General features: G+C 32.2%; 2 protein-coding genes across 4 annotated transcripts in view; one reads left to right on the top strand and one right to left on the bottom strand.

The window, feature by feature from the left end:
* The window catches only part of LOC126880172 (mitochondrial glutamate carrier 1-like), a 66,541-nt gene that overhangs the window by 18,535 nt on the left and 22,065 nt on the right, over positions 1-25,941 (bottom strand). The window contains exons 2-4 of one of the 3 annotated variants that reach the window (XM_050643932.1): positions 16,842-16,874; positions 9,074-9,275; positions 474-608 (exon numbers count right to left, since the gene is read on the bottom strand). In XM_050643932.1, the coding sequence (XP_050499889.1) occupies positions 474-608; positions 9,074-9,111 (173 nt within the window). In that variant the 5' untranslated portion in view covers positions 9,112-9,275; positions 16,842-16,874. Of the gene's footprint in view, positions 1-473; positions 609-9,073; positions 9,276-16,841; positions 16,875-18,690; positions 18,862-25,941 lie in introns of those variants that run through there. The other 2 variants (XM_050643939.1, XM_050643934.1) reach the window with 2 other exon arrangements.
* LOC114324359 (uncharacterized) overlaps positions 21,006-25,941 on the top strand; it is a 53,297-nt gene continuing 48,361 nt past the window's right edge. The window contains exon 1 of the mRNA XM_028272169.2: positions 21,006-21,248. Coding sequence (XP_028127970.1) covers positions 21,173-21,248 — 76 coding nt within the window. The 5' untranslated portion in view covers positions 21,006-21,172. The remainder of the gene's footprint in view (positions 21,249-25,941) is intronic.

The following is a 25,941-nucleotide window of genomic DNA, read 5'->3' as shown; positions in this document are numbered from 1 at the left end:
CTCTGACGTCTCTTCGTTACTGGCTCTACAACCCCTAGTGAGTATTGGCCTGCTTAAACCCAAGTTTTTGTTTCAGTAGTTGGTTTCATTTTTTTTTAGCAGAATAGTCTTGTCAAGCGATTATTATTCAGCTTCAACACTATTCAACAGACTTCGGCTTTTTTCCGTAATCTCGATTATTTTATCTTTGAAATAGATCCAAAAATTTTTAAGATCAATAGCTACCTGATGGAAGGAGTTGAGAGAGGCCTTAAGAAGGTTTTCTTTTAAGTCTGGTAGGGACATGATAACTTCTTAGTACAAGATGATCCAATTAAGTCTCAAACAAGGTTTTAAATTACTTAAAAAGACTAAGAATGAGGCAATGCCTCATACAATTTTCTTTTATACATTTTTATCAAAGAAAAATTGTCCTTTATTACATTTAAAAGATAGAACTTACTTAATAATGATAAACAAATGATATTACTTACATACTATTGTACATTTTCTCGCCATTGGGACCAATTTGTTGATTTTGCAGTCTAGTTTTGACAAGATCTAAAGGGAAGACACACGTGACACCAATAATACCGGCAATACCGCCATTGACAATTTTCGGAACTAATCTAGAACAAAAAATTATTTATATTAATAGGGGAGTGCATATAGATTTTCACTTCGGAAAAAATCAAACAAGATAGAACTTTTTGTAATTTCATTAAGAAATGTTTAATAAACAACATATCAAAAAGTTCTACTCGAGAAGTGGGTGCTTCATTTTTTATTAAACAAATGAACTACGAAGTTTGATGTTTTTTTAAATAACTCCGAAAATATAAATTTTAGAACAAAACTGACTTGACCATTGAAAAATTCAGAAAATTTTACAAAAAAAACCTTAACATTGCAAAATTTATGAATTCAATAAATTTCAATTTAACCATGTTTATTCAACAAGATTCAGAGACAATCACTTTATGCTTCCACAACATCGTTCTGTTTTGTTGGAAGGTAGCACACATTATGCAGCCATAAGTTTCTTTAACAAATTGCCAATAGATATACGAATGAATTTACATCAGCCAAACTTTCAGAGGTGTGTACATCAATACATTTGTGAGCTAGAGCCATATTCTAAAAATAACTTTTAAGTATGTTTTGTCGTATTTATTAATTTATATACTTTTAAGATGTACATTATATGTCTGTAACTTTGACTTGTCTCATACATGTACAACTTTGTATAATGTCGCATGTGATGAATAAATTTGACTTGACTTGACTTATATAAAGAATTTTCTAAAATTAAATCTGTATCTTCTATAATTTTTTATTTATAACACTAAAGTCACCCTTCTCACAAACATTGGCGCATTGTAAACTGCGTACGGCGAAGTGCACGGTTGAGTTATTTTAATGTAATTCTTTAACTAATGCATCAAATGAAATTTTACAAATTGAACCTAAAAGAAGAATAATTAAGCTATCTTATGGTTGTAATAAAAAGAAATAAAATGTATGGGCATAAGTACGGTGGGGGCGGAAAGTGAGCCTAACATGAATTTTGTTTAAAAATGATTTAAAAATGTGTAACTAATACAATTTTTCTTATAAAACCCTCAATTTTGCACAACTTACCTTTCAGGCATCGTACTAAATGATGTTTCATTCAAAAAAAAATCTCAAAAATTTAATTCAAATGATATGATGTTTTAAAAAAATGTAATTTTTGAAATCTTCGTAGTTTTATAGAATTACCACCACTTTAAGACGGTATTACTGAAGTTTGAACAGATCTATTACAGTTTTATGTGTGTTTTTTAAAGCTTAGGATGTAATCTTTAAAATGCACTAAATTATTTTACTTTCGAAATGAAATAAACTATTTCTTTTTGAGAAAATTAAGAAAAATAACAAAAATGTAATACAAAAACCGAAAATTACCAGCTAAAAAAATGTTTATACAAAGTGATCAAAACTTTTTTCTGTAAAACTTACCTAAAATACATTTAATAATAAGCTTCAAAAAATTTTTTTTAGCTCTTATACAGTATGTCTGCGTAACTTGGAACCTATTGATAACTTTTTTATTATCAGTTTTACGAAAAAAAGTTCTATACTGCATCGTATATAATCTAAGATGAAATCATCAAATATCAAATTGAACGAATTTTATACGAGGTATGTCAAAAAATATGAATTTCACTCAAGAGTAAAGTATGGTTAAATTTCACAATATCGAAAATTGTTATTAAGAAAAGTTCTTTGGAATTAAAAAAATTGTTTTAGTGTTCAATTACATCCTTCTAATTAAAATATTGTGAATAATAAAGGCACTTAACTCTTAAGAAAAATTCATATTTTTTACATACCTCGTATAAAATTAAAAAAGTTTAATATCTGATGGTTGTATCTTAGATTTTAGACCAGGGAGAGCATTTTATGAAGAATAACTTTTTTTCGTAGAAGTGATAAGAAAATAGTTATCATAAGTGTAATAAAATGATGATGAGTATTCGTAATTTGAGAAAAAATTTAAAAAAATTTTTCGATTAGAATAATGTAATTGTATATTTAAACATAGTTTTTAATTTCAAACAACTTTTCATAATAGCATTTTTTGATATTCTGAAATATAAAGGTACTTCACTCTTTAACGAAATTCATATTTTTAACATAACTCGTATAAAATTGATAAAATTTGATATCTGATGGTTGAGTTTTAGAGTTTTGACTATCCAGAGCATTTTATGAAGAATAACTTTTTTTCGTAAAATTGATAATAAAAAAGTTTTCCATGTGGTTCCTAGCTAAGTAGACATACTGTATAAGAGCTTCTGTATAAGAATTTTCAAATTGCAATGCCATATTCGGATTCAGTATAATCAAAAACAAAATAGAAACATATTTGATCAAAGCAAAATGATGAATTTATCGATATTTTTAAAATTATTAATACAAAACAATTGTTATTGTTTAAACAATTAATAAACAATTAGCGGCCAAATCCGCGAGTAGAACTTTTTACTTTAACATGTATATAAACTAACAAAAAAAGTTTTAGAAAAATATAAGCTTGTTTGAATTATTCCGAAACAATGCATGTTTTCGTTCTAATTGCACTCCCCTATAATTACTTAAAAAAATTGAAGAAAAAAGTATTGTAGATCGACCTTTTTCTTCGGAACTCTGCAGCCTTACATAAGACCTTACCTTAATAGATGCTTCTACGCTCCGTGCATGACTGACGCGACATCTAGCGTAGTCGCCTGACATTTTTGGCGACCACAATTTGACGTTAAACATGATACAGTTTTGACATATTTGACGTTAATTATCTACATTGACATCCGATGTGGACGTCGAAACGTTAATTAAATCATTTTTTTAGTTAAATTGTAGCTTATTTCCCACTAAGAATAGTTAATTGCAAAAATGCCACAAGGAAATAGCTTCAGAACAGCATTTGACGTTAATGTGTAATATTTATTTAGCATTTTTGATAAAATTGGTTTACAAACAATGTGTTTGCGAAGACAGTCAGGGACTAGTCCACAAGTGGAGCATGCGCACTTTAAAATAATATAAATAATACATACATTGATAGATAGATATACAAGGTATATTTACTATTAATTAATATTATATTAATTTTTATCATACTGGTATATTTATCAATATAGCGGTACGCTTTAATTACTATTTTTGCTAATTTTATTTTCTTAATTTTTAATAACTTTTCTTAACACGAAATAATATGGGTCATATAAATTCACATGTAATATACAAACCAGATGCTAATAAGGGCACGGTTTTACGAAACGAAATGTATCCTTAACCATATGTTTTAGGTGTGTTCAGTTTAACAAACTGAATTCCCCATAAATTAATTACCTTATCAGACCTTATGTCAATAACTCACTTTGGACATGCATTCGAAAACGTTTCCTAAAACTGCAGAAATGTTTCAACTTTTAAACGCCAGATCTAAATAATTTATTGCCTTTCTGGTCAGATGGTAGAAACACAAACAGACTAGCGTCTGTGGTTTCTTTCAGCCACTCAGTCGGTTACTACACCCCAGCAGACATCGGCCGCTTGCTGGGCCGAAACAATAACAAACCCTCTTATGAGATGTATAAGCAAAACACCTTTTTTTACCAAAAATAAATAAGTATATTATTGACAATTGTTTGCGTTTTAATTAATATTATTTTATAATTGTTTCCGTCAACACTCACACACCTACCGGAACATCAATATACTATAATACATTAAATAAAGTTGTTCTGAAGCTACTTCTTTGTGGCATTTTTGCAATTAACTATTCTAAATGGGAAATAAGCCCATTATTCTAAATAAATATAATATGGAATTCAAGTGCGCATGAGTTATCGTGGACTAAAAGTCACCGACAGGGTCCGCGAATGAACATAATGACACTGATATTACAAAAATTCGCCAAAATTTTCATATTTCACCGCTACGACCGCTGGCATAGTTTCGTGTATCCCCACCATGGTTACGCACGGAGGTTGATTCATTTAACCAAAATCGAGTGACAGAGAAAGTTCTTAAAAATATTAAAACAATGTAATGGTTTGGAGATTTAGAAGTCGAAAATAGAAAAGCATACCTACGATACTGGGACAATAAAACAAATAGCATCTACCAGCAATACAAAGATACAAGAAACTACATCAGTAGTAGTAGTAAGTATATAAAAGACAATATTGGCAACATAAAGCCACAAAGGAAGAAATCAGTAAATATGTATCTACAAATTAAAAACATATAAACACCAGGACTCTATAACATATGGGACATAACAAATGACACTTAAAATATGGAGAACAAAAATAATAATTGAAGAGATAGATGAGCTTTTCAGCAAGTGTATACAAGAGAGGTGGAGACGAATATTCTTTATTCTTTGAGCCTTTGTCAGTGCGATTTCAGTACTAGCTGCGATCCTGTTCCAGATCGACGTTCATCTACGAGTTTTTTACCAGAGCCTTCATTTGAAGAGTACAGAGGAAACACAAAGAATTTCACTTTTCATGAATATTGGCTTTTCTCGCCATGTGGTAGCAAAAACTGAGGACTACCGACTGGCCTATTGATTCAGAACAATAACCAGAAAGGTCTGTATATCTAAATTTTCAAACAAACAAGCAGCTGGTCTTCAGAAATTCAACACAGCTAGCAAACTGCGAGACCAACAGGGGGATATCATCACAGACAAAAACCAAGAAATCTGCATATGGACAAAATACATACAAGAACTCTTTGATGATACTAGATCCGAACAACCTCCATCCTACATATATGATGACCACTTACCAATCACATCAGATGAAGTGGAAAAAGCAATATCACAACTAAAAGATGGCAAAGCTCCTGGACCTGACAATGCATATGCTGAACTCATAAAACTATTTAATACCGACGGTACTCAACGCCTAACAAAAATATTTAATGACATATATTTGAGCGGAGTAATACCCAGTACATGGCTGAAGTCGACGTTTATTGCTTTACCAAAGAAAACAAAATCCGTATCCTGCAGTGATTTCCAAACCATCAGCTTAATGAGCCATATTTTAAAAGTATTTCTAAAAATTATACATCAAAGGATATATAGACTGTGCGAAGAGAAAATCAGCCGTACACAGTTTGGTTTTCGGAATGCATTGGGTACGAGAGAGACTTTCTTTAGTATACAAGTGCTAATATTTCAACGATGTAGAGACGTAAATTGCGATATTTATGCATGCTTCATTGATTACCATAAAGCGTTCGATACAGTAAAGCACGACAAGCTGATGGAGATACTAACTAATATTGGAATAAACACCTGTGATTTAAGAATTATCAGCAATATGTATTGGAATCAAACATCAACTATCCGGACAGAGGCAGGAGAATCAGACGATATGGGTGATTCTCTGCAAAATGAGTCTCATAATACAGATTTTTGGCAAACAAAAAAGTTCAAATTAGATATCAAATTTTCATTTTATTAGATGTGGTTTTTTATTAGAAATAAGGTTTTATCAAAAAACGTTCTGAATTAAGACCGGTTTTTGATTTTTTTACAATTTTCTGAAAAGGGCAGACACGGGAATTACGCCAAGTGCATGGGAATTACAATAAAACACTAGAGATTATAAAATGTGTGTTATAATGTAAAAAGTATACACATCAAATGTCTTTCTAACTTAAACATAAATAAAAAAGATAACCTAAATATGTTTCTAAATCTTAAAAAACTAAAAAACCTTATTTTTCAAAAACGTCAAGTTCTGTTGGGTACGAATAGTAAATTCGATTGCCTTTGCAGTCAAGAGTTGGATCTGGAAGAATACGTAAAATATTATTAAAATCTACATATGAGATGTATTCTTCGTCCAAACTAAATAACTTCGATTTACTTCGTGTATTAGGATAGATTTCTGCGAAAGTTGCTTCTTAAGGCCCGAAATTGCCTGGAATTGGTGACATATTCATGCTTCGTGTGCCAAAAATCCAGTCAATTTGGATTCAAATTCATTACTTAAAGATCCCAATGTTATTGGAACAAGAATTTTTACGGTTTTAATCGTAGTTTTATTTGTGTTACTTTTGGGGTCGTAATATCCTTCTTTTTTTGTTGACCATTTATAATATTTGACAGGCTTGTTTTTATCGTGGTTATTGTATGTTATAACAGTCTCTTGACATTTTTCACACACACGTAATAGACAATTTTCAGTTTTTTTCTCGCAGCATAAACTTTTAATAATGTTAGTCAAATTTTTTGAACTTAAAACTCCGAATTGAAATAAACTAGAAGTAATAAGCTCCATATTTGCGTGTGTAGTGCACATACAAGTATCTCTACTGGAAACTTTCATTTGCAATCTCCAAAACGGACGACATCTGCAAAAAAAAGCGTAGCTCAACTTAATACCTGGATGAGTATTCAAAAATCTCTTGTGAAGTGAATTGTGAAGGTTAATCATTGTATCTGTTAAATATCGTTTCTGTTTCATTACTTTATTTCGAGTTATGTACTCTTTTTTTCCAGCACAAATTCTCGAATTTAAATCCTCGTTAAAATACTTATGTATCTGTCGTCGAACAGTATCCATACCTACAGACTTTTTTTTTTTCTTGTACTAAGATAGACTTACTTTGATATTTTTTGGGGCTCAAATTCCTAAGCCCAATCTTTCTTAAGCAGTATTTTTTCAATCCATATTTTCTTATAATATTTCCAGACATAAGTTTCTTTATAACTTGCTTTGTTCTATTTTGCTTACACTCTTTGTATGAATGTCTTAGTAGTTCCTCCATAACCTGACCAAAAAGAATCTTTTTCTTAATTTCATCAACTTTAAGTGTCTTTCTTGGAGTACACGGTGTTTCATCGATAATCAAATCAGTGTTCGTTAGTGGTGTTAAAGGAGTTCTAGGCTGTTTCATCTCTAGCTCTTTTTTCTGTTTTTCCGGTTTAAGTCTCTGATACCTTTTTTTGTATTTTTCTAGTGCAGCTTCTAGCTTTTTAATTTTACCTCTTGTTTTTACCTTTTCTCTATATCTTTTAACTCTATTTTGAATAGCCCTTCTTCGCCCAATATCGGCTCTAATATTTTCTGGTACATTTTCTTCATCTGAAGAATTTGGGGGTGTATTGTTTTCCAAATGTTGTCCAGTCTCCTTCAGAGCTTTTTGTCTTTGTCTGAATGCAGCTAAATTAGTTCTCCATTGTTTCCTCTTCAGTCTTTGTTGTCTTGGAGTCATCTCATTGATAGATTTTTTTATTTTACTTTTTCGTTGCCTCAGATACTTTTCTTTTTCTTTTTGTTGTTGTTCAGCTCTTTTGATTGGATCTTCTCTTATTTTCCTGCGTCTTTCTCTCTCCCTTTCTCGTTTTCTTCGTAAAAGCTCTTCTTTGGAAAGTTTAGCCATGATTCTGGAAAAAAAATTAACATCAATAATAAAATAACAAGTGGTTGAAATTCCCGTGTCTCGCTTGTAATTCCCGTGTCACTAAAAAGACATGGGAATTACTGACCCGGGAATTACAAAATACGTGTTTTACATTCATTATAAGCTTTAAAATAAAAAATTGAATAATATTATATTACAAAACAGACTCTAAATAAGTCTAACATTGAATGATGCATAAAAATTTGCAAAATTTGTTATTTTTACCAAAAATAAACTTACCCCGGGAATTACACTGTTGAATATTACACACGTGGTTGCAGTGCTTTAAACAGTAATAATACATCCACTCTCGTTGCTTTCCAATGCTTAACTAATAGGTTAGGGTTAGGAGTCACAGCGGTGATTCGCAAGCTTCCGGCTGTCAGCGTCATTGAAAGTAGAGACATCTATGATTTTTACAAACAATTTTTGTTTGTAACACGGGAATTACTCATTTTGCCCGGAACAAAATATATAATTTTTTTTGTAGTTGAATTTTGACTTTATGTGGCTTTGAGTTTCAAGATTTTAAATATTAAATTATTCTTTTAATCAAATTACAAACAGAGGTTGTTAAAAGTAGAAGGATAAAGACACTGTGATGAGCATATTTGTGATATGAGTTTCGGGACATGACACGGGAATTACAAATGAACATTCTTTACATGAAATTATTACTAAAAATGATTTTAGTATTATAATTAAATTATTTTTGTTCAATTTCTGATACAAAGACATGGTGAGACTCACTTTTCAGATAATCACCCATATCAAAATCAAACGTGGGGTCCGTCAGGGATGTATATTATCACCACTGCTGTTTAACATCTACTCTGAGCAAATCTTTCAAGAAGCAGTGGATGATGTTGAAGCCGGAATTAGAATTAACGGAGAATGTATCAATAACATAAGATACGCAGACGACACGGTGGTATGCGCTGACAGTTCTGAAGGCCTCCAGGAGTTAATGAACAGAACCACAGAAGTCAGCCAGAGATAAGAACTTTCACTAAACACTAAGAAAACAAAATGTATGATGATCTCTAAGAAGGAACAGCAATTTGGACGAATCAGTGTGAACGGTCAACAAATAGAAAGAGTAAAAACATACACCTACCTTGGTACGAACGTCAATGAAAACTGGGACCATTCCATAGAAATTAACGTAGGATAGAGAAAGCAAGATCTGCATTTCAAAAAATGGCTAAGTTATTCAAATGTCATGATTTATCATTGCCCATAAAAGTCAGGTTACTGCGATGTTATATCTTTCCTATACTGTTGTACGGAGTTGAGTCGTGGACTCTCACAGGCGCCACCTGCAAGAAAATTAAGGCTTTTGAGATGTGGCTTTATCGTCGAATCCTGAAGGTATCTCATACCGACCATGTTACTAATGAGGGTGTTTTGCTGAGAATGCAAAAAGAAAAAGAGCTGTTAACTAGAATAAAAACAGCCAAAATCGAATGCCTCGGTCACATCATGAGAAACAGCGAAAGATATGGACTACTGCAACCAATCTTGCAAGGAAAAGTGGAGGGAAAACGAGGACCAGGAAGGCGAAGGATTTCCTGGCTGAAGAATCTACGCACATGGTTCAACACAACAACCACAAGTCTTTTTAGAGCAGCAGTGTGCAAAGTACAGATTGCCATGATGGTCGCCAACATCCGAAACGGATAGGCACTACAAGAAGAAGATATAAATTTTCTAATAATTTGTCTCCAGGCGCAGACCGAGGATTGTCCACAGGCTTCCTAACAAAAACAAGAACTGTCAGCAGTTTCTTGGTGCATTATTAAATTACTAAATTAATATAGATTAATATTATAGTATGGTATAACTAAGTCCAAACCCAGGCATCCAAAGTGAAAGTTATCCTCCAACACCAAATTGTTCTATATGGTCCACATAATGTTCAGAAAAAAGTCACACCATTTTGAGCGTCGGGTTTGGGGGGAGAGGGGGAGAAATCGGTAAATTCGTAGTTTTTTTTAGGTTTTTCGTCAATCTTTCTAAAACTATGCGGTTTAGCATGAACAACCTTCTATACAAAAATGTTCTACATTAAATTTGAAACAAAAAAGGCCCTATCCATAATCCTTCTAAAATCAACGGTTCCAAAGTTACGGAGGTAGTATAGTATAATTGGTCCAAAATAGGCCTAACCCAGACATTAAAAGTAAAAGTTTTCCTCCAATACCAAATTGTTCTATATGGTCCAGATATTGTTCAGTAAAAAGTTACACCATTTTGAGCGTCCGTTTTGGGGGGGGAGATGGGGGAGAAATCGGTAAATTAGTAGTTTTTTTATGTTTTTCGTCAATATTTCTAAAAATATGCTTTAGCGTAAACAATGTTCTATACAAAAATGTTCTACATCAAATTTAAAACAAAAAATGTACTATACATAATTGTTATAAAATCAACAATTCCAGAGTTACGGAAGGTGAAAAGTGGAGGTTTTCGATACTTTTTATATCTCTTGGGCAATTTCTAATATTTTTACTGATTGAAAGAAATTTTCTTTAACAGGATTTGCTATTTCAGTGGCCGATGGTATGTTAGTGATAAGCCCTTGAAGAAACGTTAACCTCACCACCCAAAATCATCATCAATTGCCCAAAAAATATAAAAAGTATCGAAAACCTCCACATTTCATCCTCCGTAACTCTAGAACCGTCGATTTTATAACAATTATGGATAGGACCATTTTTGTTTTAAATTTTATGTAGAACGTTTTTGTATAGAACATTGTTTATGCTTAAACATAGTTTTAGAAATTTTGACCAAAAACGTAAAGAAACTACTAATTTACCGACTTCTCCCCCATCTCCCCCACCCCCCAAACCGGAAGAACAAAATGGTGTAACTTTTTACTGAACAATATGTGGACCATATAGAACAATTTGGTGTTGGAGGAAAACTTTTACTTTGGATGTCTGGGTTAGGCCTTTTTTTGGACCAATTATACTATGCTACCTCCGTAACTTTGGAACCGTTCATTTTAGAGGGATTATGTATAGGTCCTTTTTTATTTCAAAGGACATCGCACACATCTTATGGAAAATATAATGTCACTCAAATTCAATAAAATTTATACGAATAGATTCGTTTTAAATTAACGGTCAAATCTTATCATTGCGCTAACTCTTAATTATGATTAATTACGGCGCAAATTGCAATTAAAGTTTATCGAAATCAAATTTTTTAGTCAGTAAAAGTGTCAGTTAACAATCACTATTGCTCTGGGTGCTATTCAAAAGAGCTTAAACCCCGCTGGGCCTAAGCGGATTAGTGAAACTAATCCGCTGATTTATGGAGTACCGACAATTTGGGTATTATAAAATATTTTTTCTCTCTCTAACTTATGTACGTATCCATTTGATTTCAGATTTATTTATATCAATTTCTGCTCTTATTATTGAAAATATGGAGTTGGCGCAATGATAAGATTTGACCGTTAATTTAAAATGAATCTATTCGTATAAATTTTATTGAATTTGAGTGACATTATATTTTCCATAAGATGTGTGCGATGTCCTTTAATGTAGAACATTTTTGTACAGAAGGTTGTTCATGCTAACCCTCGTAGTTTTAGAAATATTGACGAAAAACGTAAAAAACTACGAATTTACCGACTTCTCCCCCCTCTCCCCCCAAACCCGACGCTCAAAAAGGTGTGACTTTTTTCTGAACATTATATGGACCATATAGAACAATTTGGTGTTGGAGGATAACTTTCACTTTGGATGTCTGGGTTATGTCATTTTTTGAATAAATTCTATCATACTATTACATTAAAATTATAGAAAAAGTATTGCTAGAATTCTGCTTAGAATCTCATAAGTAGCTTTTAGATATCACAAGAATTAAACCTTTATTGGTGTTTATCTCAGTATGTATAAAATGTGACATTCCTTGTTTTTCCCCTGTACTCTTCATTTGGTCTGCCTATCGTCTTGAAGATGTTCCTCTCGGTTTTGGGCCTTCTACCTTTCTACTATCGACAGTTTTGTAGTCCTGTTCTTCTAGCTAATGTGGCCGAATTATTTTGGGTATGCTCGGTTTACTTTTTTCAAATGCCTTGACTGCTTTTTGAATTGGGGTGCGTATGTAGCAATGGGAAAAATAAGGTATTGATCAACTTGACCTTAGTATTCCTTGGCATTGTTTGGTATTTTCATATTTTAATTAATTTAAATGCTGCAGTTCCGGCTAGGGGCCGACAAGACAAGAATTCTTGTCTTGATAACAACTTCTTGTCTTGTCTTGAAATAAAATCAAGAACATTTAAAAAATTTTGTCTTGACGTATTCTTGACATCCTATATCTTGTCTTGACTCAAGAAATTTCAAGATCTTGAAATTTCTTGATTACCCGGTCTGGGGATTCCCCCGCGACCTTTTTATTGGGTTGCTTGCCAACACGGCCTCCATTGCCACTTTCCCGATCTGCATTTGTTTCCTGACGAACGCAAAATGTATGTGCAGTTGCTCTGTCTTTATTCATGACTTATCAGTTCAATTTTATTTTCAACAGGATTAGGTAAAACGTTGATGATACGGGGCTAGTTTAAAAGCTACTAGTCGGTGAGTTTAGAAGCTAGCAAATTAGCGAGTCAACGAGTGTCGATGACAAACAAAACTTTACACCCGCTCAGTAGCCAAACACTAGCGAGTTGCAATCAAATCATGAAATGTTGAACTATTGGTTCTCAACATTGTTTCTATAAGCAAAAGGATCTTCGTCCTTCAATTCTCTCAATAAACCTTAGGAAGCACCATATTTATCGCTTTTTGTTATCCATGATTTTACCCATTTTCTTTTTTACTTTAAGCTTTTCTTTAGTTTTCGTTCTAAAACATTCTTGACTGCATGAGCCAAATAACTACGCCCGCGCGAACAAATTCCGTTGACATTTTTGATAAAGCTACAAACACGCAGACACTCTATTTGCAACCAGTAATAGCAGCAATGATGACACAGGGCTAGTTAACTAGCTTACAGCTTGCAAACTCGCCCCGTGTCATCGACGCTGTAGAATCTTTTATTATTTTTATTTTACATTTTTGTAAGTGGTTTTGGCAAAAAAGTGTCCATTACATTAAAATGTGTTATGTTAAAATATGTTACCTTTTTCACAAATAAACACATTTTAGAGTTTTCGATATTAGTCAATAGTGTAGGAAACAGAGGTTGAACCTTGCAAAATGGACACAAGTCCGGTTTTATTTTTTTTTCTGGCATATCAAGGGGTGCTTATTATAAGACTAACTTTTTCTGAAAAAATTTCGCCCCGGAACCCCCCTTTTAACCCATTTAAAGGGGGTAATTTGTGGTTTTTGCGGAACGTAGCCCTTCCTGTACCTTTTACAAAAAATTTCTTTTATAGAAATATGAAGAGGACTATATTTTCTAGGATTTATTTCTGACAGCATCTCTCTATCATCCACCGTTTAGCAAGGGTGGCGCCCCAAAATTGACAAGTTTTTGAAAAAGATGTTTTTAAAAAAAAATATATTTTTCCCTAACTGTAAGGGAAATTAAAAAGAAATTCTGCGGAAATTATTCACAAATAGATGATTGATTTTTTGGTAAACGTTTCACTTAAGGGTAATTGCCCTTTATTTAATTACAGGGTGCTACATTTTCAAAAACCCCTTTTTATACCATCTGAACCGTTTATGCTAGAGTAAAAAGACTTTCAGCGATTACCCATGTACTGGTGTTATTTACAAATTTGTATAATGCACCCCCATTTTTTCCCCGAAACCACCCCAAAAAAAAGAAGAATTAATAAATAAAGTGATTTTCTTGGAATCCTTCACACACAATGCCCTTCATTAATATGCTTCATATATCATTTTGTGCACGTTATTATTACCCATGCATGGACACTAAAAGTGATTTCCTAGTGCAACCCCTGTAGCCAAAAGAAATAAATAAAATGGGGGGTTGAAAATTTTTTTTTGTTTTTTGCTTTTTGATCCATATGGGCATATGCTCCATCAATAGTGCTTTTCAAAAATATATATGGTTATTGCAACATCCCTGCGGAAACCACCCCTATCCTTGAAAATATGCTGCAGAAACTGCCCCTATACCTTGGCGAGCATGTTTTTACGATTTTCTCATTACCTATTCATTTTTTTTAAACAAAACTTATACAAGGTTAAAGACCACTATTTACTCTAAAGATTAGGTCCTATTCATTTTTTTCGTTTAAGCAACCGTTACGGCACAGTGGCGCCGTAAACCTCATATATGCTTTGGCGGGCTCCAGTTTTCGTTTTTTTTTTTCGTCATCTGTCCGTTTTATTGATAAAGTACTTATGTAAAATAAAACAACACAGTGTAACCTACAAATCATGACCTATGCACATTTTACATTCTTTGCTCCCCAAAGCCACAGTGGTGGCCCAAAATAAATTTTTTCATATTTTTGCTACCTACACGCATTTTATTGCGTTAATGCTACCTTAATAGCACAATATTCACCCTTAAGTGGTCGCTAAGCAGTGGCGGATCCAGGGAGGGGTGATGGGGGCGATCACCCCCACCTCTCTCAAACCAAGTGATATTATATTTGAAGATTATAAAAATATTCATTTATTTTTATAGAAATACTTATATTATATTAATATTATTTTTATAAGAATGACTTTTTATGCTTTAGCGACAGTGGCGGATCCAGCATCGTTAAGAGGGAGTGCCAATTGGTTAAATTTCTATAAAAATAAATGAATATTTTTATAATCTTTGAATATAATATCACTTGGTTTGAGAGGGGGGAGGTGATCACCCCCATCACCCCTCCCTGGATCCGCCACTGCTTAGCGACCACCTAAGGGTAAATATTGTGCTATTAAGGTAGCATTAATGCAATAAAATGCGTGTAGGTGGCGAAAATATCCAAAAATTTATTTTGGGCCACCATTGTGGCTTTGGGGAGCAAAGAATGTAAAATGTGCATAAGTAATAATTTGTAGGTTACACTGTGTTGTTTTATTTTACATAAGTACTTTATCAAAAAAACGAACAGATGACGAAAAAAAAAACAAAAACTGGAACCCGCCAAAGCATATATGAGGTTTACGGCGCCACTGTGCCGTAACGGTTGCTTATACGAAAAAAATGAATAGGACATAATTTTTAGAGTAAATAGTGGTCTTTAACCTTGTATAAGTTTTGTTTAAAAATAATACATAGGTAATGAGAAAATCGTAAAAACATGCTCGCCAAGGGATAGGTGTAGTTTCTGCAGTATATTTTCAAGGATAGGGGTGGTTTCCGCAGAGATGTTGCAATAACCATATATATTTTTGAAAAGTACTATTGATGAAGCATATGCTCATATGGATCAAAAAGCAAAAAACAAAAAAAAAATTTCAACCCCCCATTTTATTTATTTTTTTTGCTACAGGGGTTGCACTAGGAAATCGCTTTTGGTGTCCATGCATGGGTAATAATAACGTGCATAAAATGATATATGAAGCATATTAATAAAGGGCATTGTGTGTGAACGATTCCAAGAAAATCAATTTATTTATTAATTCTTCTTTTTTTGGGGTGGTTCCGAGAAAAAATGGGGGTGCATTATACAAATTTGTAAATAGCACCAGTATATGGGTAATCACTGAAAGTCTTTTTACTCTAGCATAAACGGTTCAGATGGTGTAAAAAGAGGTTTTTTAAAATGTAACACCCTGTAATTAAAAAAAGGGCAATTACCCTTAAGTGAAGCCTATACCAAAAAATCAGTCAATTATTTGTGAATAATTGCCGCAGGATTTCTTCTTAATTTCCGTTACAGTTAGGGAAAAATATATATTTTTTAAAAACATCTTTTTTAAAAACTTGTCAACTTTAGGGCGCCACCCCCGCTAAACGGTGGATGATAGAGAGATGCTATTGGAAATAAATCGTAGAAAATATAGTCCTCTTCATATTTCTATAAAATAAATTTTTTGTAAAAGGTGCAGGAAGGGCTGCGTTCCGCAAAAACCACAAATTACCCCCTTTAATGGGGTGAAAAGGGAGGTTCCGGGGCGAATTTTTTTCAGAAAAAGTTAGTCTTATAATAAGCACCCCTTGATATACCAGAAAAAAAATAAAACCGGACTTGTGTCCATTTTGCAAGGTTCAACCTTTGTTTCCTACACTACAAGATATTTCAAGATTTCTTGTTTTCTTGACACGAAATCTTGGTATTGACACAAAATTTCTTGTCTTGTCTTGAAATCTAAAATTACTTCTTGTCTTGAAATCAAAACAAGATCAAGACAAGATCTTGAAATTTTCAAGAACTTGGCGACCCCTAGTTCCGGCCATTGCAAGTCTATCGCTATCGCCATTGTTGGATATCATTGAGCCCAAGTATACAAATATCCTATTCTGATTTTATTAAAAATATCACTGGACGTTAAAGGCCAGCTCCATTAACAAACTTGAAGTCTTTCAAATGTGGTTCCTGCGCCGAATATTTGGAATATTCTGGACATACAGAGTCAGAAACGAGGAAGCATTTAGAATAGCGGGCTTCCAGGGTAGGAGTTTTTTGATTATGTAAAAAGTAATACGACTGCATATTTAGAGCACATATTAGGAGGAGAACGATGCATTCTTCAGAAACTGGTACTCGAAGAAAAGATATAAGGTACAAGCGGTCTAGGTCGTGAAAAGATGTCGTGCCTGCGTAATAATCGCCGGTGGACAGGAGTCCGCAGCTACGAAATGCTGCTACAAACAGAGTAATTTAAAATTAAAGTAATTATTAAAAATAATTTTCGATATATATTTTACGGTTTAGAACATAAATATGATTTTAATTAACAATTAATAATAATCAAGAAATAAGTAACTAAATAGAGATAGATACTTACGAGAACGACGCTTGCTTTTCAGCCATAGGAGAACTGAAATACAAAAATAGGCAAATTAGAAACAAATTGTGGTAAATTGTCATCAATGTACAGGCATGTAAATGTTCGTGACAAATTTGAGCGGCAACTCAAAAGAGAGAATATTTGATTGATAAGTATTACACGAACTACAAAATGTTTTTTTCTAAAAGGAAAGTGTTTTATCATTAAGTGAATAGAAACAATTTAATAAAAAAAATACTAAAAATAAATTCCATGAAATTAAAAAAAACATTATATAACACATAATCCTATTTTTCGCTATTTCTCCGTACATATAATAGAGCAAGAGCCTGTGGCCGCTAGGTATTCCATATTTAAAAAAAGCTGAAAGTATTCCATATTTAAGGGGATCGGTACGTATTTTCGGCTGCAATGCTATTCAAATGGGGATTCATTTTTTTCGAATCCTGAGAAAACTAACAAGTATTTTTGAAAATTTTTAACTCGGAATGAAAGATTACGTTATTAGCGCGGGCCGAAAGTCCCTGAGAACTTCTATAATGTTTATTTTAATAAGTTACAGGGGTGAAAAGCTAAGAAAATTTAGTGTGATTTTTAATTTCAATTATCTGATTCAAAATAAACTTTTTATTTATTCTAAGGGACTTTCGGCCCTCGGTAATAATTTAGTCTTTCATTCTACTTTTAAAATTTTCAAAAATATTTATTGGTTTTTTCAGGATTCGAAAAAATGAAGACAATGTCCGTGGTAATATTTTCCAAATCTATCTTTGTCTTACAACGCACTCAGTCGAATAGAATATTGTCAGCATATTGTCAGTCAGGCAGTGACAATCAGTGACAATTTTAAATATTTGACATGCCATCGGGAATATTTTGAGTTGTTGATTAATAATATTGATATATTATAGTGTATTTGATAAATAATTGATTTAAGACGTGAACTTAATAAAAAGTTATTTATTGTGTATTATTTGTGGAAGATCCAAGCAGAGAATACATCAGGATAATACATTCTGTGATCCAAGTATTTTGTTGTTAAAGATGTTCAAAATTGTAAGCGTTCCATAGTAACAATATATTATTAAAAAATCACTTTAACACTTTTCCTCTTTTCTCGATTGAGTATTAGTTTTTGTTGTACATATAAATTATTACAATCACTGAATACATAGTTAGTGAAAAAATTATCACATTTATTAACTGAATTAATAATCTGCAATTATACAAATAACAGTTATCCAAGAACATTCAAAAGCCATCTCTTTAAGTTAATGATGACATTTTCAAGTAGAATGGCATTCTAGTAATGTTTACATATCCATACCAGTGTGACTTTTACTACACGTAATTTGCCCTGTAAAGACAGAAAAAGTAGGGATAGCCGTAAAATATTTGCGAATTATGTACCGATGGCCTTAAGTGTGTAAAATATTATAAGTATTTGGTACTTTCCTTAAAGTATAAAACCTGAATTGTATGTTACTTGGACTCAAAGGACCTTGGATCAAAAAATAATATCTCAGTAGCCATACAGTTTCAATAGTTTTTTCACCTTGCCGGACGCATTGAAAGTAGTCTACTATGGGTAAAAACTCGAGACAATATGTACTCGAGTGTATACGAACGAGTGAGATAGTGAGTTCCGTCTACTGCGATCTTTTACTGCGCATCATCAGTCGTATTATTTATATTTATATATTATTATACAGGGTGTCCCAAAAGTAGTGGGACGGTCAAATATTTTGCGAAATGAACATCCGATCGAAAAATTGAAATGTGGACATAAATTTACAGAAAGTTAAAAATCAAACTGTTTTAAAATGCATTAATAAACTTTACTTACTTCGTGCTTAATCTATGGTAATCCTTTTTTTTTTTCTATAGTATTTTGTTGTTTATTCACGTGCACTTTCCAATAATTATTTTTTAAAGACGCCTTATTATCTCAAAAAATATATTATCTGCTCTGTTTTTTTTTCACAAGGTTTTCACACACTATTGATACAGACTGAGATAAATCTTACAAATCTTTCCTCTCGATATATTATCATATCGTATATTTTTTTTTCTAAAGATAAGCAGCGTTATAATTATAGAACGTATTATGACAGTCAATAAAAAATAAATACGGGATTTCTTTATTCTAATATTAGAAGAGATACTACGGAGTAATTGAGTAATTTTATCACCGCCAAATAAAAATTATATTCAACAAAAATTCATTTGATATCTAACCATAAAGTAAATCAGTAAGCAGTAACTTTTCTTCAAATTTAAGTTTCTATCAATAATAATGAACGCATGTTTGAGAATTCACGCAATGTCAGACAAAACATCTAAACATCGAGCATTCCAATTTATTCGTGGTGCTATAAAACACAATTTAAATAAATTTCTTGTCAAAAGATAGTAGGTATATTGCTAGAATTCAAATAATATGTATGCATTAAATATATTTTGGTTTTTTTTCGAATCAAATACAAGTCAACAATCCAATAATAGTTTTTATACTGTGAAGAGTGCACTAATAATCGGCAAAATAACGAAAAAAAAAAACGGAAAACATAATACCTACGTTGTGAAAAGAGATGAAACTAATAGAGGTGGGAAATTTAGCGATAGAAACCTATAAATTTACAATATATTGATAGTTTCCAACCTTGAGACGTATCGGAGGAGGACAGGAGAATTTTATAAAATTTTCCTACAACAATTTGACTGTAACACAACGTATTATATTTTCCGTTATTTTGCCGATTATTAGCGCACTCATCACCGTATGAGAGGCAAAAATAGCATATTGTAGCGCGATACATGAAAGTTACGTCCCGACGCGTAGCGACGTAACTCTCATGTATCGCGCTACAATATGCTATTTTTTCCTCTCATACAGTGATGAGTGAGCTAATATCCGGCAAAATAACGGAAAATAACCCGAATGTAATCATGAAAGCGCTAAAATTTGCATTTTGCCTCGTGTAGCATACAATATTTTTTTCTAAACTCCCAGAAACACCAGAAGTTTCGATAATTTTGTTGTAAAAAATAAAAAGAATATATTATCAAGAAGGAAAGGGGGATATAAGGAAAGTAAGGGACGTTGCCCAGGTAACTACTAAAATAACAAAAAAAAAAAATGGGTCAAAGTGTGGTCAAAATTTAGCACCTTGCAATAGGGCTTTTCAACGATTCTCATTTGTTTCGAGCTTCTCTCAGGTGTCGTATAATTTGTGTATAATATTATTATTCGAAAAGTATATATTTTTCATGCCCGGAAAACACGAAACAAATTGATTGTTATACATTTGTTATGGTCCTTTTCATAGGCATTTTTCAGTGCGTCACAAATGATAGAAAAAAGGTAAGTCCGTGATAATACACATTTATAACATTTATTCTAACATGACATTTTAGTTAAATCTGACAGTTGTCACATTTTATTTGCAATTTGGCATAAAAACAAATCAATTGTGTTTATTGCATTTATAAAATGGTATTTTCTTTGATTTGTATAGTCTTATAAATTGTACACATTATATTCGTAGATATGTTATATTTATAATTCGTAAATAATTTTTCTTCGATTATAGCGCCATCTATCGACAACTAGAATAAATGTTATAAATGTCTGTAATCACGGACGTGCCTTTTTCTGTCACATACAATGTAATGCGTTAGAAAGAAATCGAAAAACTGTGACGTACTGAAAGATGCCCCTATGAGAAAAAGATTACTTAACTGTACCTACATTCAATAATTGTCATTTTTCTTCAATAGGGCTTTTCATTCACAGTCATTTGTTTCGAGCTTCTGTGATATGTTGTATAATCTGTGTATAATATATTAATATACATATTATACACATATTAGTATATAACATGACAGAAGCTCGAAACAAATTACAATCGATGAAAAGCCATATTAATAAAAAATAGGAGTGATCAAACATGATAATAATTAAAATTTTTGACGTCCGTTAGGGGATAGAAATATATATTTTATTCCATGGGATAAAATGTGACGTATTTTTCTGGTAATCGCCTTGCACCGACACCAAAAACCCCAAAAAAAGAAGAAGAAGAAAATGTGAGGTTTCAGCAACTGACAAGAGGTGGTAAATTATGACATAATATAATGTAAGTGATAAGTAATGAAAAAATAAATTAATTTCTTATTTACAAAAGAATTACAATATGACATGTGTTCACTTTTGTAATAATTTGGAAGTTACGTATTGAAGTAGTTATGTTTGGGAAAAGGTTTTTTTAGACGTTGCAGTATCACAAGACGATGCAAACCGCCATCATTATCACATTGAAGTAGACATGTATGTAAATTTTAATGCAGGAGTAGACTTGGTTGTGACGTGTCACTTACCTCATCCGATGCATGATTTCCAAGGTGAGCAAAGATTTTCTTCTAAAGATACGTTTAGATCTAACACTTATCGCATGAAATTTTTATCGGACATCTTTACTAATGTAAATAGTGAAAAATTTATATCAGCAATAAATATGTCAACTATCGGCATCTTGTGTCGACACATCTATAAATGTAGATGTAAACATTTGTTATATACACTAACTTTGATACAGTACGTAAATCTTCCAGCTGGACATACATAGGTAATATACATTAAGGTAAGTATGGCAACCGAGCTCTCTTGACAACACTGCTTTCATCAAGGACCCAGACGTTTTAACTTCTATAGTCCGTCTCACCTTGACTATACAGTATATAGCCCAATAAATGACCGTTTTGGAGTGTAATTTCCAGGGGCAACTCCGAATTGCATGAAAATTTGGATTTAGGTTCTACTTACCCTCCACTTCAAAGTTGAATTTGTGCCGTTGGTTGCTTTTACTTGGGGGGTGACATTTACCCCTTCTCGGGGGGTGAAAAACGCGTGTTTAAAATAAGGCCGGAAATGGATAAATTGACTTATTTTAAGCACCTTTTGTTCTATAAAGTTTTTTACTTAAGTCAATACTTTTCGAGTTAATTCTCGATTTAAAATGTTGATTTTTCGATAAAAAAAACTACGTTTTCAGACCGTTTTTCCCAAATAACTCAAAAAGTAAATATTTTATCGAAAAAAATATTTTTAGCAAAAGTGTAGCCTATAAAAAAACGAAAAACGAAAAAAATGGTGTACCAGTAAAGTCTACAAATTGAGTAGAAGCAAAGTTCAGTATTCATGAAAAATACGTTCTTATTCGTCTAATTCCAAATCGAATAATTCAATGCGAAATCACCGAAGAAAGAAGCGTTTTTCGGGAAAACCTTATTAACATTTTTAAAGTATCGAAAAAAAGCTTATTATTTGTTTTTTTACAAAAGTTTACAGCATCAAAAATAAACGAGTTACACTGAAAAAAAAGTTGGCCCTTTTTTTTGGTAAAAAAATCGTGAAAACCTCCCTCTATTTAACACCCTAAATGAAATTAATCGTTTGGCGTTACCATCTATTTTAACTGTATGTGTATTGTTTATATGATCTGTAAGTTTAATTGGTTTGAAGTGCTTATTTTTGAAAACATTTGGTTTTATAGTAAAAAATAATTTTCTAAAAATTTTTGAAAAATTTCATTTTTTCAAAATAACTTAAAAAGTATTAGTGATAAGAAATAGTTATTTTTCTAACAAGTGCAGAAAGTCATTCTTTTCCGCACGCGATTGCAGTTTGCCGAACGACGAAGCGGGAGTTACATAACATAACATATTTACTTTTTGAGTTATTTGCGAAAAACCGTCTGAAAACGTAGTTTTTTTGTCGAAAAATCAACAGTTTCAGTGGCAAATAACTCAAAAAGTATTGACCTACGTAAAAAACTCTATAGAACAAAAGTTGCTTAAAATCAGTCAATTTATCCATTTCCGGTCTTATCTTGAACGTATGTTTTTTCACCCCCGGGAAGGGGTGACTGTCACCCCCCAAGTAAAAGCAACCAACGGCACAATTTCAACTTTGAAGTGGAGGGTAAGTAGAACCTAAATTAAAATTTTCATGCAATTCGGAGTTGCCCCTGAAAATTACACGGTATCGCCGAATTTCCCGTTCATTTACTGGGCTAATAAGGAACATACGCAATGCAGTCCTTATGAGAGTTTTTAGCGCCTTATAATAATTTTTGATAAAATCGGCATCACTGCCTATGTTCCTCATACTGTAAAGTCAAGGTGAGACGGAATATAGTATCTATTTTACTTCAATTTATAAAATATTTTTTCTTCGACAACTAATTTAATATTTTTCAAAGTTTTTCCATTCTCTCATAGTACGTTCTTTAACGGTAAAATATTGCGAAACCTCTAAATTTTAAAGAACCGCTTGGATTGACATGAAATTTGGCATACACATAGCCATTGATTAATAACTACATAGCTACATAACTGGAATATTTATAATCAATGACATATCTAACAAGTCAAAGAAAAAAGTGATATTGTGCCGATGTGTGCTTTTGCCCTGGGGGTGATTTTCACCCCCTCTCGGTATTGAAAAAATATATGTCCAAATTAAGTCCGGAAATGGATAAACTGACTAATGTTAAGCAACATTTGTTCTATAAAGTTTTTTTGCCAAAACCAATACTTTTCGAGTTATTTGTGCGAGTAAATATGTTAATTTTTCAACAAAATAACCACGTTTTTAGACGGTTTTTCACAAATAGTTCAAAAAGTAAGTATTTTATCGAAAAACCGTTCTTAGCAAAAATATAGCATGTAAAAAAGTAAAACAAATGGTGTATGCGTGAGGTCTCTATACCTAGTAGAAGCAGAGTTAAAACTAATGAAAAATAGGTTCATATTCGTCAAATTCCAAATCGATTATTTTAACATGAAATAACCAAAAAATTAAGCACTTTTAGGGGAGAACTCATTACAACTTTTTTAAAGTTATTAAAAAAAGCTTTACTTTTGTTTAATAAAAAAAAAATTCTAGCATCAAAAGTAAAAAAAAGTTACGCTCAAAATAAAGTTGGTCCCTTTTTCTTTTGGTAAAAAAATCGGGAAAATCGCCCCCTTAGTAGCATCTCAAATTAACCGTTACCACTTGACAAGTTTCTTTACTGTGTATACTACATCTAATTTACTTACCCTTGCACGTAATCAGCGTCATAGCCCGTGACGTCACATGATACCAACACGAAATATTTAGGCGGTAGGTGTGTTCTTTTTTAGAATCACTTTGCCGAGTACACTGGCATTACAGCCACTAGACATATTTTATTATATAAGGGTAGAAATAATATTTAAAGATTTCTATTAATGTTAACTTAAAGAAATAAACAATAATATGTTTCATTTAATTTGTATAAATGGGTTATAAAGCGTTTTTATGAAGCACATTTGTTCGGAATACACTTTAATTATAATCGAACGAAAGTGATATTTTGGCATAAATTGGTAACATGCATTTGACAGTTGCGGTGATGACACTTCATATTTGTTTATATTCTTTACTATAAGTATTTGTTTCATTATATTTACTGTTTTTATTATCTACTTTAACGTAATTTTTGTTTTCTATTTCTAAAGTTTAATTATATATTTAATTTTTGTTTTCTATTTCTAAAGTTTTTATTTATTTACATTGAATATTAATTTTAGTAGGGGAGCAAAGTATGCTAAATGTGCAGTCACTCGAGCGTTATGGAGACCGATTGGGTTGTGAAGAGTAGGTCCTAAAACCAAAAAAAGTTAAGTAAAGTTTTCCATTTTAGTGGGCGCTTGCCATTTTTTAATTTAATTTTCCATTTCCAACAATCGTTTTTTCCGATTATAACGCCATCTATCCATAATTCGAAAAAATGTTTCGAATAAAAGTTACTTATTTTTACGTAAGGAATCCAAATCTATAATACAAAATGGGGGCTCATATTTAATATTTTAGAGTAACCCCCCCCCCCCACACCTCCGTGGGGGGGTCGTGTTTGGTGCCATTCTATAGATTTTTCAAAAATATTGAATAAGTGTATTTTACAGTTTTTCGATCTGATGTTCATTTCGCGAAATATTGCGGAATTCGTATTTAAAATATTAAATTTACCCCCCACCCCTCTCCGTGGGAAGTCGTGTTTGGTATCATTCGATAGATTTTTAAAAAATATTGAGCACATATTTTTTAGTTCTTCGATCTGTCATTCATTTCGCAAAATATTCGCTTTTTTCTTGTGAAACTTTCAAGACTCACCAATTTCCTTACGCCTGGCTCAAATGGTCAGATTTTTGAAATACACACTCTTTTGCATGTACTTAACTTACCTTATCTTAATCTGACAATTTCGAGTTTTTTTAAGGATAGATTTTTTTTTTCGGGCCCCCCTTAACGAACTCCCCTGTGTTAAGAGCCAATATATGGTAAAGGTACATCTGCAGGGTACCAGGTCTCTCCTATATGCTAATCTGACGCACTCGAGTAACTGCAAAAATCCCCGCTTGGGCTCCCCTACCATTTGTTTTGCTGTATAATACACTTCCGCAAAAATTGTGTGATATATTTGATTTAAAATGAATTCAAGAATTTTTTGTAATTGGGCAACAATGTCAACTTAGATCTCTAACGTAGATAATGACGTGCAACGGTAAGTAAATTAGACGGACTGTAGGTATGTATTGTTTATATGATCTGTAAGTTTCATCGGTTCAAAGTCCTTATTCTTGAAAAGGCTGTAGTTAAAAGGGCTTGAACGAGTCACTAATCGCGAGTGTATGCAAATTTAGAAACACCAAATCTTAACCAATTTTTATCTTACAGAAAAACAAAAAAATACAAAATATTCAGAAAAACAAAGCCGACTTTTTTTATTGTTTGAGATTTTTGCTATCTGTAACAATTTTTAAGTTATTATGAAAAAAGCATGTTTTTCAAAATTAAAAATTTTAAAAATTTTGCTTAACACCAATTTTTTTTAAAAAAATAAGTACTTTGAATCGATGAAACTTACAGATCATATAAACACAACATAAGTAAAGTAACCTGTGAAGCGGTAACGATTAGTATTTAAATTTCGGTCTGTTAATAATATTGTAATAGCCCCTGCTAGGTAACGATTAATTTCATTTGAGTTGCTAATTAGGGAGTGATCTT

This window comes from Diabrotica virgifera, chromosome 1 (assembly GCF_917563875.1).
Source record: "Diabrotica virgifera virgifera chromosome 1, PGI_DIABVI_V3a".
In the NCBI taxonomy this organism is placed as follows: Eukaryota; Metazoa; Arthropoda; class Insecta; order Coleoptera; family Chrysomelidae; genus Diabrotica; species Diabrotica virgifera.
The sequence above is the reverse complement of the archived record's forward strand: the minus strand, read 5'-3'. Positions and strand labels throughout refer to the sequence as shown.